At 33.8% G+C, this 14,033-nt stretch overlaps 1 protein-coding gene across 1 annotated transcript; it reads left to right on the top strand.

Annotated features, from left to right (window-relative positions):
- The first annotated feature begins 425 nt into the window (after positions 1–425).
- LOC114375540 (auxin response factor 18-like) lies at positions 426–3,507 on the top strand. Its single transcript, XM_028333333.1, has 4 exons — positions 426–2,033; positions 2,101–2,927; positions 3,022–3,087; positions 3,203–3,507. Exons 1-4 carry the CDS (start codon positions 999–1,001, stop codon positions 3,285–3,287), a joined length of 2,013 nt encoding a protein of 670 aa, XP_028189134.1. The 5' UTR covers positions 426–998; the 3' UTR covers positions 3,288–3,507.
- Positions 3,508–14,033: the final 10,526 nt, after the last annotated feature.

The raw sequence follows: 14,033 nt of genomic DNA on the forward strand, positions 1-14,033 counted from the left end.
CTTTTACCTTTTTTATATTATTTGTGTGCGTGTAGATTAGACACATAGATCAAACAAAAATAACTAGTAGACAGTTTAGTTATTTGACATCTAGTGAGAAAAAAAAAGACAGAAATACTACATAAGTATAACATTATTTGTGATAATAAAAAAGATAAATAAAATATATGCATTCCTATTAAGCTGATCTGACAAAAAAATCGCGGGCCTCACAGCCCTTATGCGCGTAAAGTGAGTGTTGGACTTTGCCTTTTTTCTGTTTTTGTTACAGGGCAAGGTCTTGATATTATCTATTTAAAGAAGAGAAGAGACAAGTTTGCATTTATTTATTATTTTCAGAAATTAGTAAATGTCAAAATGCGTTATTTTGTCAGCTTATGACTTTATTGCAGGCACAGGCACAGGCACAGTCAGAAGCAGGGATGTTGAGTTGAGTTTGCAGTTAACAGTGTCATAATAATATAATGAATCAGTGATTACCGCTGCCACCGCTCCAGGTAATTTTAACTTCACCCCACCTCATCACAGTAACCACACATGACACACCCTTTATCTCGCGATATTTTCTCTCTGCCACCATACCGTGACACATAATGGCGCTAGTGCCAATTACCTCTACTATCTCTGTTTCTTTATTGCATCATGTCATTTCCTTATAAATTATAATTATACAATTCCATTCCTCTTCTCTTCTTCAAATAAATATACTTTCTTTATTGTTATTATTCAATTGTTTAGTTTTATAGATTACAGAGAGTTTGTGTAAGAGAAAAAAGTTGTCCCCCTCTTTTCCCTTCTTCTTTCTCTGAGATCCAAAAAAAATTCAGGTGAGGTCTTGTGTGGTAGATAACTGACTCCACTCAACTCAACCTTTTTGATTTTGCATTCACTGAGAGAGAGAGAGAGAGAGAAAGAAAAACATAAAACATAAAACATCAGCATCAATACAGAGTTTAACTGAATCATCATCAGTTTTGGTTCGTGCCGGTGCCGCCGCAATGAAGGAAACAGACAAGAGTTTGGATCCGCAGCTGTGGCACGCGTGCGCCGGCGGTATGGTTCAGATGCCGCCGGTGAACTCCAAAGTGTTTTATTTCCCGCAGGGACACGCGGAACATGCGCAGTCCAACGTCGATTTCGGAGCGGCGAGGATTCCGATTCCGCCGCTCATTCTGTGCCGCGTGGCAGCCGTGAAATTCCTGGCCGACCCCGAAACCGACGAGGTCTTCGCCAGGCTGCGGCTGGTTCCTCTCAGAAACTCGGAGCTCGACTACGAAGACAGCGACGCTAACGGCGAGGCGGAGGGTTCGGAGAAGCCGGCGTCGTTCGCGAAGACGTTAACCCAGTCAGACGCGAACAACGGCGGCGGATTCTCCGTTCCGCGATACTGCGCGGAGACGATATTCCCGCGGCTGGATTACTCGGCGGAGCCGCCGGTGCAGACGGTGATCGCGAGGGACGTGCACGGCGAGGTGTGGAAGTTCCGGCACATTTACCGAGGGACGCCACGTCGGCACTTGCTGACTACCGGGTGGAGCAGTTTCGTGAACCAGAAGAAACTCGTGGCGGGGGATTCCATCGTGTTTCTGCGGGCCGAGAATGGGGATCTTTGCGTGGGGATTCGTAGGGCCAAGAGAGGGGGAGTTGGTGGGCCAGAGGGGCCGTGCGGGTGGAGCAGTTATGGTTCTGGAGGGCATGGGCTTGGGCCATACGGGGCCTTTTCGGGTTTTATGAGGGAGGAGAGTGGGAGGGCGAAGGTGAGTGGTGAATCAGTGAGAGAAGCAGTTACTTTGGCGGCTAGTAACCAAGCGTTTGAGGTGGTTTATTATCCTCGAGCGAATACTCCTGAGTTTTGTATTAGGACCTCGGCTGTGAGAGGGGCTATGAGGATTCAGTGGTGTTCCGGTATGAGGTTCAAGATGCCTTTTGAGACTGAGGATTCTTCCAGGATAAGCTGGTTCATGGGGACTATTGCTTCTGTTCAGGTTCTTGATCCTATTCGCTGGCCTAATTCACCTTGGAGGCTTCTTCAGGTACACACTATTTCAATTCATGCTTGTCTTTGCCAATATTCTAAAGTTTGAATTTTCATCGCAACAGGTTAGTTGGGATGAGCCTGATTTGCTACATAATGTGAAGCGAGTGAGCCCATGGTTGGTTGAGTTGGTATCTAACGTGCCAATCATCCATCTGGCAGCCTTCTCTCCACCAAGGAAGAAGCTTAGGTTCCCCCTTGACGTTCAGTTTCCGATACCATCGTTTTCAGGCAACCCCTTTGGGTCTTCTAGCTCTAGCAGCCCCTTTTGTTGTCTCTCTGATAACGCTCCTGCAGGCATACAGGGAGCCAGGCATTCTCAAATTGGAATATCTTTATCAGATCTCCACCTTAACAATAAGCTGCAGTTGGGGTTGCTTCCAACTAAAGTCCACCAGCTTAATTTGCACGCCGGGATTTCTAATGCTAAGAGTAAAGAAAGTCTATCATCCTTGCTCTCCATGGGAAATTCTAACATGACTTTGGAGAAATCTGATCATGTCAAGAGACACCATTTTTTGCTTTTCGGTCAACCGATACTCACCGAGCAACAAATCTCTAGATCTTCTAGTGATGTCGCCACGGATGATGAGAATAAGGAAAAGAAGAAGAAGGGATTTCTTAGTGACTCCCAGTCTTCAGTTTCACCAGGAAATTTATCTTCTACTGCCGAGTTCTCTTGGCAACTCGGTTCTGATACCAGTCATTGCAAGGTTTTCATGGAGTCTGAAGATGTAGGACGGACACTTGACTTGTCCTGCCTTTCTTCTTATCAAGAGTTGTACATGAGACTCGCTAACATGTTTGGAATAGAGAGGTCTGATATGTTGAGTCATGTTCTCTACTGCGACTCATCCGGTGCTCTTAAGCAAATTGGAGAGGAACCCTTCAGGTATCATTCCATTTCTTGTTCATGGTTTTTCTTTCTACATTTTTATTTGCTTCGATGGAGTCTTATGTTTTATTCGGGTTTTATTTTCCTGCAGTGAGTTCATGAAGACAGCAAAAAGATTGACCATTCTGACGGATTCAAACAACAAAGATAGTAGAAGGTGGGAGAAAGAAAATTAATGAAATATGTATAGGATGTGCTTCCGGGGAAGATACTATTGTATGTGCAAGTGTAACTGTTCCTTCCTCTTTGTGACTTCAAAGTCTGTTTTGCAGGGTTTGGATCACAGGAACTCGAAATGCTGAACATGGATTGGATGCTGCATCAAATAAGACAGGTCCTCTCAGTATATTTGCTTAATATGGTGTGGCATGGCATCGGAGACATTGTTTTTAGATATGAAAAGTTGAAGGACATAGTTATTACTCAGTTGTAAGAGATGCTAATATGAACTGAAAATTCCATCAATATTGGCGTCTTTGTTTTCGATGTCCATTTGTAGAAAATAATGATTTTTCCTGTATGATGGACAATTACTATTCTAATATTAATTAATTAATTAACCTAGATTTGGTTCCCACGAGCGAGTTTGCTATTCTTTTGGCTGTTGCCGCGTCTACACGTCACTAGTTCTGGCGAATTTTGAGTATAGTGTGGTGACTGTGAGCACACAGGAAAACTGTGGTCATCAGTTCAAGCCATGCTCTGCCATTTGTTGGCGTCATGGATAGTGTATTTATGTGATGTGGATTAAGTGTTAGATTTAATTTTGAATAGTTCAATCTGATTGAAAATATATGTTTAAATTAAAATTTTACACTAAAACGCATTATTCTGTATGAGATTGATTTAAGTAAGAAAACAAATGAATCTAAAAACACTTTTTTTATTGTGAATCTTTGTCGGGTTTCATATATGATATGTGCATCAATTGGTCGAGGTTCATTGAATTAGTAAAACACCAATGATAATATTTAAAACTAGTGTAAAAGATAATCAAAGATATATAAATTAAGAAATTTCGTTCATAGTTAACTTTGGTGAAGTTTTTTTTTTTTTTTTTTTTAGGGAAGGATAGATATAACATTTCATTCATAAGATTAGAAACAATACAAGATGAGATATAATAAAATTTATGAGATCTAACATAAAATCTTGAAGCCCTATTAAAATTGTGCTTAAGATTGACTTGTGTCTTAACAAAACTCATCCTAGAGTTTGATGAAAACCTGAAATCTGTTCTACATCTATTGATAATGAGATCAAAATCTGAAACTCCTTTAGAACATTTGTTGAAAGAACCATAAACCATTTTGTAGTTGAGCTCGAAAACAACATTGTATAAATGAAGATGACGAATCCAGTCTATGGCTTTGGAGAGTGCCCATGCTCGGCATCTTCTGGTGATGGAATTCCTGGTGCAAATAATGTTTTGGCTTTGATGAAATTCTTGTGAGGGTCTCTCAAACAAAAACCTGCTCCAAAAGTATTAGCTTCCGCGAAGATGGCTCCGTCGAGGTTGCACTTGGAGAAGCCTTGATGAGGAGAAGTCCATGTGGTGTTCATGCTGACCATTTGATGGAGAGTCTGAGATGTTGATACTGCACGAATTTTGATGAAGTTGGGATTTAAAATTTACAGTTATACTTTTTTTTATTTGATGAATAACATTTTTACTTGAGGCTTTCATATTCTCTCTCTCTCTTTCTTTTTTACTCCCACTTAGATTTGATTGCAGCTCTCTATTTTTAAAAGAAATTTTCAATTAAAAAATATCGCATCAAACACTGAAATTTATCGGAACAAAATTAATAAATTGTTAAAAAGAAAAGTTGCCAGTTGCATAGAGCTGTTTTTGCACAAAATGTTCAAAGAAGGTTAAAAGGAGTGAAGAGGATAGGATGACTCACCGGAATACAACCCAAAAAATACATCAAACTCAATTTCATGAACACTCTAATGATTAAATATAACTTAAAGTCAGGGTATCTCTTTATTTTTTTTACAGTAACATCGTATCTGATTTTCAAAAATATACCTAATTAACTTTTTCAACCATGAGGACCAGTAATTAAACTTCGGCCATCAATTTACACAACTCAAACAGATTTATACGCAACGAATTTTTTCATGGTTTCGTGCCGATTTTTTTTATTCATCTCTCTTTCCCCATCGTCTGAGGGTTCATTGAATAATAGGTAGTGAAAATAACAGATTAAACGTCTTATCGAAGCTCTTTTATTTGCTGAAAACGTTAGAAATAAGTCCATAGTGGGGATCATTTCGATTACAATGTTTAAAAATTCTGGTTTTTGAAATTGGCTTCTAGTTTAGGTTTTGACTTTCTTAGCCTTTAGTCTCCTGCTTTTGTTGATGGATTGGGTTTCAATTTAGGTGATAAATGAGGCATTCTACTATCATGGTTTCATATTAATTTGTAATTTAGGTGGTATTGCACAAAGAGTTTAATAACTACGGTACTATATACTATCAGTTTTTTTACTGTTATTCAATCGGATATCTTTTTTTAAATTAGTTATTATAATGATGGTGTGATTAGATAAACATATAAAAAGGTTTTTCATTATCAATGGATATATCATATATTATTCATTCTTGAATCTCTCTCCTCTAGCCATTTATCTTATGATAAGGACATTGATGAATGATAAAGCTAGTAAAAAGGTAAAAGGAATGCTTTGTCTCTTAGTCAAGTTAGAGTGGCATTACGTGAGTTCGTCGTTGCAGTTGGAAGTTGTCACAACCCGCAAGCTACTCACACGGGGTGGAATATATGCGCAATTTACCTAAACCAGGCGACGTCCAATTCATTGACTATTAGATTCAACCATACCAAAGCCAAGAAAGTGGAACCACCCTTTATGTTTTTTAAGTTGTTCTTCAATTGCAAACTTAGAACGGTCACCATCTAGGCCCTTTCTCCCCTTCTCAAAGCAAAATATTAAATTAACATCCAACAATCATCGCATTGTTTATGTTTTTATAAAATATAGTTTGGCTCAACAAGCAAGACATTATAATGATAGGTTAGTCCCGTCCCCATCACTGATTAACTATCAATTTCATTAATCACCTTGCAAATTTTCAAATTAAAACTTGAAAATGTCATTGAACCTAGTCTAGGCCGATAGCATGTATGTCGGTGCCGTGGTGGCAAAAATTGATGAATCAGAGGGTAGAGTTAATCTCGCGAATTACTAACACGTTTGGTTTTTTTTTTTTTTTTTGGTGCAAAGTGTGAACATATGTTTGGTAAGGGAATTCATCAAAAATAAAAATGGTGAGGGGCAAAATTTAATTTGTTACCTCAAAAGAGGGCAAAGGTATGGTGTGCAAGAGTTGAATTTTCAAGCAGAATTTTAAATGCTTTATGTGAATTAATAAATAGGATAATACTCTATGGTTGTGGCAATGATCAAGACCCTGAGTAGTACCTGACTTTGAGGGTGTTTGAGATCAGATTCAAGAGGTTGGGATCTGAAAGCCAGAAAACATGATATGTGTGGTATTTTGAAATGCAATTTGTTGTGGCAAATTGACGTGCAAATTGGGTTTGGTCTCAATTGTTGTTGTATTGAGTGTAGTGATGGGGTTCGAGAATTGAAGACTGATGAGGACAGACAGGTCCATCCCAATCCCAAGAAAACCACCTTAACCCAAGTGTTTTGATGAGTCGGCCAAGGTCACACGTGGGAGTGGAACACAAAAGACCAATGCCTAAGTAGGAGATGAGGTGATATATCACAATTCTAAATTAGACAGACACTTTCACGTGTTAGTGTCACCGTTTTGATGGTCGAGCCTTTTGTTTTGCCCATTTTGATGGCGTTTTAGGATTTGACTTTCACCCCTTTCCACCCACTCTCTTCTCTTCAAATCCTCAAAATCAAACTTGAGGTAATTGTGAATTGTGAACCAAAAGAGAACAGATTGAATTATATATGTACTAGTATCAGTTAAAATTGTATTAGTATAGTAACTTGACTCGATTTTTTTATACAACTAGTATCTTTTATGATCACTGATTAGGCTAAAATAATTTTATGTGGTTAATTCACAAGTTTGGTGATTGGTGATAACTTTGTTTGGTTTAGTAACATTTTTTTTTCCTAGCTTTCAATTTGATTTGATTACAACATATGCAGTATAGCTTATATGGGGATCAATGTCAATTTTAAATTGCAAAACTAAGAGAGTTTGATATAATCAAAGCAGCGTTGCAGAAATTTATGGATGAAAATTTAGCTACACATCGCAAGTCAAATGGTCAAAGGAACAGGCATTGGAAGTGGGTGTCAAAATAAGAAGAAAAAAAAGGGGGCATGGCAAGTCACAAGGTGCAAAGACAAAGAAAACTCGTTCCGAGGAGTTGAATGCCCTTGTTTTCAGTTACAAAACCGTAGTTTCTGGAACTTGTTTTCTTTGCATTGGGATAGGGAGGCATCTTCCTATTTCATCATCCCACTTTTCACTGATAAATGAAAATCTCATTAAAAAAAAAATCAACAACTAATGAATGAATTGAAAATCTTGGCTTGCTGCGTACCAATTTTTTTTTATCGGTAGGTTTTGTAGTTTTGTAATTTTACTCCCTCGCATGTTAAAGTTTAATATGATATAATTTTCAAAAATATACCAAGTAAGCAAAATGGCCTAGTGGCTCTTATATTTGTATGGAGTATAGGGTTGAAAGTTAAAATCCCATTTCCAATTTTGTCATTCTTCTCATTTTTGCAGGACATCTTGTTGGCAAAATCTTTTAAATATTTAAGAATTTAATCGTAAATGAAATGAATAAATAGGAACACCGAATTGAAAATTGAAACTTAAAAGACCAAATTCGCACAATACTAAATTAGATGACCAAATTTAAATTTAAAATAAATTTAGAAAACAAAGTTTATAATTTTTACTTTTTTAAAATGAAAACCTAAGTTGTTATATATAAAAAAAATAAATTATTATTTCTCAATAAATTAGTATTAATGTTTTTGTTTTAGATTTGCTCCAACTATATTTTTGTTTGTGTTCAGTTTAATTAATGAGAAATGCTAATAATATGTTCTTTAACACACATTTTATTATGTGTTTTAAAAAAAACACATTCTATTATATGTTAAATTTATAGAAAATTTTAAAAATTAAGAAAATGAGTCATTAAACAAAAAGTAAGAGTAAAAAAAAACTGTTACTTTTTATGAATTTTAATCACTAAATATAAAGAGTTTGTTTAAAAGAGTAGTATATTAAAACATTTATTGTTGATATTTCTCTTAATTAATTAATACACCTTTTGTTTTTTTTTATTAATTTAATTTGCAATGAAGAAAGAAAATTTCCACCACTATGTAATCAATCCTTGTGGATGCATGTGAATAATTTAGGTTAAATTAGTTTTTTTATTTCTCTACTTTTTAAATTTAATTTGATCTTCTAATTTTTTTTAGATACAATTTCATCTTCTAATTTTTCAAATTAATTTAATTTGGTCATTCAATCTAAATTATAAGAAATCACACTCTGTGACGAATCAAAATCGTCACTAAGTGATTTTGAACTGTCATAGAATTCACATTTTCCAAAAAAAATGAATTGACTTTGAAAATTAGAGGACTAAATTGAATTAAAAATATCACAAAAAATGAGGTTGAATAGTATTTTTAAAAATTTATAGTTTTTCTTAAGACTATTAAACACGTTTTTATCGTCTAGTGTAGATAAATCTAAAAATGCTTAGATATGTTTTAATTTAGACTTTATCAAATGATGAAGAAAATAGTTTTCTTTGAAAAATAGAAAGAATATAAGTTCTAAAAAATAAATTCAAACCTTTTGTCAGTTAATCAATGATAAAGCATACAAAGAAATTATATTGGTTCATCTTAGTTCTAAGTTCTTAACAATCACTAAGTTTTCACAAACTTATCAAAGTTGTAGGTATTGTTCATTGGTACTCTTGGTTCTTACACTTGTAAGTTCTACTCTAAGCTTAACTTGAGACAAGTATTCTTTGTTCTATCAAGTCACTGTTGACTCTAAACAAATCAATAATATTTGTTGGAAATTTACACACTAACTAAAACTAATGATCATCTTACTGACAAATATATCATTCAACATTTTAAGTCTTTTCTCTTAAGGTATATAAGGTGTTATGAGAGTTTAGTATTTTTACAAAAACTTACAGAAAGTTTTTTACAATAAAGAATGAAAGAATGATTCACTTGAATTGCTTGTATCTTATTTCTCCAAAACTTCTTCTATATATAGCCTTCATCTTCAAGTATTTGTTGTCTCTCAACGATTGGATTCTTCACTTTGTTCTTTATCTAAGATCTTGAGTTTGTTAAAACATTTAATGTTTGCATTAAATACACGTCCCTTCTTCATGTAAAGTCTATAGTGATACGGTAATGTGTCTTGTATTTCAGCAGAAAAATCACTTCTTTCATCGTAATAAGTATACACCAACAGAATGCGCCTTTTGATGAGGATCAATGTCTTTTAATCTTATGACTTCTTTTATTCTTCATAGGAATCAGGAGAATATTTTTTACATGAAAGAATTTAAGACATAAAATATTAAATAAAGTCCTAAATAAACTATGTTATATCATATCATTTTATAAGTGTATTATCTGAAAAATTTTAAACGCACAAAGACAAATCATGGTATGGTAGTAGCATATCATACGCAACTTTTATTATTTGTATTTAATCAAAATAATTATGAATTTTAATTCATCTTTAAGATATAAAATGTCTTTTGACTTAACAAACTAAAAAATTAAATTAAATCGATTTTAAAAATTAAAAGACCAAATTAAATAAAAAAATTAAAAAACGAAATTGAACCTAAATAATACCTTAAAGGAAATAAAACTAATTTAACCAATCCTTTGTCAAAATTATTGCTGCCACTGTACTTCATCAAAACCACTACTGTTACAATTGCATTAAATTTGGTACGGTGCGTGTTAAATTTACTAAAAAAAATATTTTAAAATTAAAATTATAGATACTAATCTTAAATACAGTACAAAATAATTCTTTTGACATGATTTTTTTTATAAAAAAATTGTACTGGCCTAATTAATGTTGTTTGTAAGATGAGTGGGTAATAATAAGTGGCTCACGCACCACAGCGACAGAGATATGCTGAGATTGGCCTGCAACACTCACCAACCTATTCGCCCCGCTGGACCCTATCCTCTTTATTTTTCTTTATATCTCTGTTTTCTTTTCTGCCAACTAAAAATAAATAAACGAAGAATTAAAATACAATTGCGTGGACGTGTGAAAATTAAATTCAGAACTCAAGAGTGCAGTAACAGTGAGTCCTACTACGTGGAAAAAGTGGTATTGCACGATCAATTCAACACGATATTAATGAAATGGAACTTCTTCCTTCTCGCGAGATACCATGGTTGAAACTAGAAAATGTACTTCACTTTTATACTCTCTACCTTGAAAATTACTATTTATCATTCTTCTTCTAAATTACTATTTGGTGCATTGCTTTTTCAGGAAATCAAATTTCGAAAATACCAATTCTGGAAAAATAAAATATTACATTTACTTATACTGTTTTTTAAGTTTAAAATATACATGGGGCAGGTTACATGGTAATTAACTGTGAAATTTGATAAAAAGATATTTCCAATGATTTTTATATCATTAATCAATTTATCGTTAAATTACATATTTTAAATCATATAACTGTGGTGGCGAACATTACATAATACAATGAAAGAACTTTCTCTAATAACAGAGAACCTAAAACTTTCTTATAAGTAGTTTATTACTGTTGTTCATGCGCCAGCCACTATATGAAGAAGTTAACCATTCATGTCAATTTATCATTTATTTGATATTGGATGCATGAGGATACAATTAGGATCTTATTTGAATAAACCTCTTGACAAGTACTTTGCATGGGAAAAATAAGACAAAATAAATAAATTTATAGGTTAAAATCAACTTATATACTTCAATTATAATTTATAAAGATGCTTCCATTTAACTTCTCTCTAAAAGCTTATTAATTTGAACTCATGCTTGTACATAAGTTAATTATAAATTTATAACTAATAAACTAAGTTCAATTTATTTTATTTTATTTTCTTCTCTAAATACTTGTTCAAAATTTTATCCAAACATAATTTATATAAGTGTGTGTGTGTCTACCTCCTTTATACACTAATTCTATTAATAATTCCTCACGTGTAACCAAAAAATTCTCTTAATACAGTCCAGCACAATCCCACCATATTTTGTTTGCATACAGGCCAATCTGAATTCTACTTTTGATGGTATACATAATGTCATTTATTATTTACCACCACGTACGGTCGTTACTGTCATTATTTTCTTCAATACAAATGTTTAATTGATTCCATGTGTTAAATCAGAAAATGAAGCACCTCAATGTGGAAATGGTATCAGAATTTAGACAACATAATAATACGAATTGCAAGTCCCACGTTAGCCGTCTAATCAACCAGTTAAAAAAGATTTAGTGATACGCATTAAATATATAGAAAACTAATTCTTGCCAATACAGGATTGCAAGAAGAAAAAACGTAAAGTATATGCGTAAGAAGGAGTTAAAATTGCAAAACACAGTGTAGGTCAAATGCGTAACAGTAACAAATGCATCCATCATGCATGCAATGATCCCATCTGGCAACACAAAATTGTGAAAGTTGTGTTAGTCAAATGTGATGTTATGAGCAGCATGAACCAAACCGTCAAAGCCTGGCATAATAACAATACTCACATTTTCAAAACTGACGAGGGATTTTGGAATTGGACATAAAGCTTTAAAGCACTTCATCTTAGTGAGGGATTGGGCTGATGCTAGGTGCATCCAGCATTTTTTAAAAATGTCAAAACTGTCCCTACACTTTTTTTGTATTTGTGTTGGGTGTACGTGAAAATGATCTGTAAATCGTACGGATCAAGTTGATCCGTAAAAGGCTTACAAATCAAGTTGATCCATAAGACTTCTGCTTATCAAGTTGATCCGGCTCAAGAATATTTAAATCTTTTTCCCTTAATTGTTGGGTGCAACAGCAATAATGCTGGGTGCACCTAGCATCAGCCTTCATAGCGGATTTACAATAATTGCTAAGGATACACTGGGCCTGAAGTGCAGAAATGTTAGCACTTAGACCTAGATTTTATATTTTTTGGGGCTCCGGTCCATTAAATAAGCAGTGACAAGGACTTCATCTTTGTGCTCTTTTTGCTTTGCACTTTTTTTTGTTTAAAATTAAAAGTAATTTTGTGCACATAAACGTGAAAATTTCATTCTTCCTAAATCATTGAATATCATATATTCTTTGCATAAATCTATAGTGCACCACTATATAAAATATATAGTTGGAATTATCTCCTTGAATTATCTTAGTGGTATTTTTCGTCCATGTAAAATTATAAATTTTTAATTTTTGCTTCTGAATTTTAAAATCTTTACTTTTGATTCCTGCATTTTTTAAATACTTAAACTTTTGTATCTGTCTAATTCTATTGCGTAACTATAGATCTTTCTCCCTTAAAAAAAAAAACTATAGATCTTTCTAACAGACATCTCAATCATGCAACACATAAATTTAAGCGTAAATAGATCATCAAGTAACTATATAATAACTTAACAAAATTAGACTGAAGAAAAAAATTAGTGAGGATTTTAAAAGTCAAGAATAAAACCAAAAATCGACGATTTTACAAAGCTGAAAAACACAATTAATTCCCATAAATTTTATTCAAATTTCCTCCATGAAAGCTAAATATGGACAGCAGTTTTGTCTTTATGGACTTGATTGATACTAGAATTGCTTTACCCTACTCCAGCAAAAAAAAAAAAAAAAGGTAATATTCATCACAGTAAAGCTGAGAATGAGACTGTAAAGCTGATGAATCATACAGGTATCAAGATACTTGTGCTGGATGGTATAGTGTAAAACATTTTTTTTTATTAATTTACTGTTCTCAACTGTCAAACAAAGACATAATTAATGGTAGAAGACTTCATTTGGAGCCAATAACCGTGATACCTTCACTTTTTTCTTTATTTCATTTTCACCTCATTTTTGCTCTTTCTTTTTCATCACATCACTTATAATATTTAAGATGTATTATTTCTTTAGCTCTAGATTTTTTAGTTTTTAGTTCCTAAACATTTTTTTTTAACTTTTTCTTTATTCTTACTTTTACTCTCTTAAAGGTTTAGGAACTAAAATTAAGGAAAACAAAGTTAAAAAACTAAAATTAGTAAAATAAAATAAAATTAGAGACTAAAAAGATACTAAATCATGCAAGCATGAACCCTATAGTTTTGATTAGTTAAATTTTCTCTTATTATTTAATTTATAATAATTACTAGTATTTCTTTTATAAAAGATGGGGCCTAAGCCCAAAAAGAAGAAGCTACAGAGGAATTATTCTAGGAGTTACAACTCCAGCAGAATAAGCTAAAAGCAACTCCTTAACAAAAGAAGGAGGTTGCTGAAACACCAAAAAATCCTCATTCATACTAATAGCATTTCTAGCAAGAGCATCAACACAGTTGTTAGTCTCTTAGTAAGAATGCTTGAACACCACCTGCCAATTAGTATTGATCATACTTCTGATAGAATTGATCAATCTACAACCCACAACACAACATGTTTTACTCCCAGATAAGCTATCCATAACAGCTTGAGAATCAATGTTAACTTCCATAGCAACTAACCCAATCTTCCTAGCAAGGCATAGCCCTTCATAGACTCCCCATAACTCTGCAACAAAAGCATAAGCAATTCCCACCTTTTTTTAAAAACCAGATATCCAACATCCTTTCTCATCTCTAATCAATCCCCCACAAGCAGCCACAATCTGAGGACCTTGCACCGACTCATCAGTATTCAATTTAGTCCATCCCTAAGGAGGCAACCAAGTAACCATAATTTGAATCTTAGGAACAGCAATAACCTTCCAAAATGAAGTCTCAGCTTCTTTAAATAGCTTCCACTGATGACAGATAAATTGCCAAGGTCTCACTGGTCTAATGAAAGAATCATTGTGAACCTGCTGATTTCTCCA

Source organism: Glycine soja, chromosome 11 (assembly GCF_004193775.1).
Source record: "Glycine soja cultivar W05 chromosome 11, ASM419377v2, whole genome shotgun sequence".
Taxonomy (NCBI): Eukaryota; Viridiplantae; Streptophyta; class Magnoliopsida; order Fabales; family Fabaceae; genus Glycine; species Glycine soja.

What these genes read in the sequence shown, in the direction of transcription:
- LOC114375540 (XM_028333333.1), top strand. Translation starts at nt 999, where the DNA reads ATGAAGGAAACAGACAAGAGTTTGGATCCGCAGCTGTGGCACGCGTGC. An exon ending in CACCTTGGAGGCTTCTTCAG is followed by an intron (nt 2,034 to 2,100) that starts GTACACACTATT and finishes TCATCGCAACAG; the next exon opens with GTTAGTTGGGATGAGCCTGA. An exon ending in AACAACAAAGATAGTAGAAG is followed by an intron (nt 3,088 to 3,202) that starts GTGGGAGAAAGA and finishes TCTGTTTTGCAG; the next exon opens with GGTTTGGATCACAGGAACTC.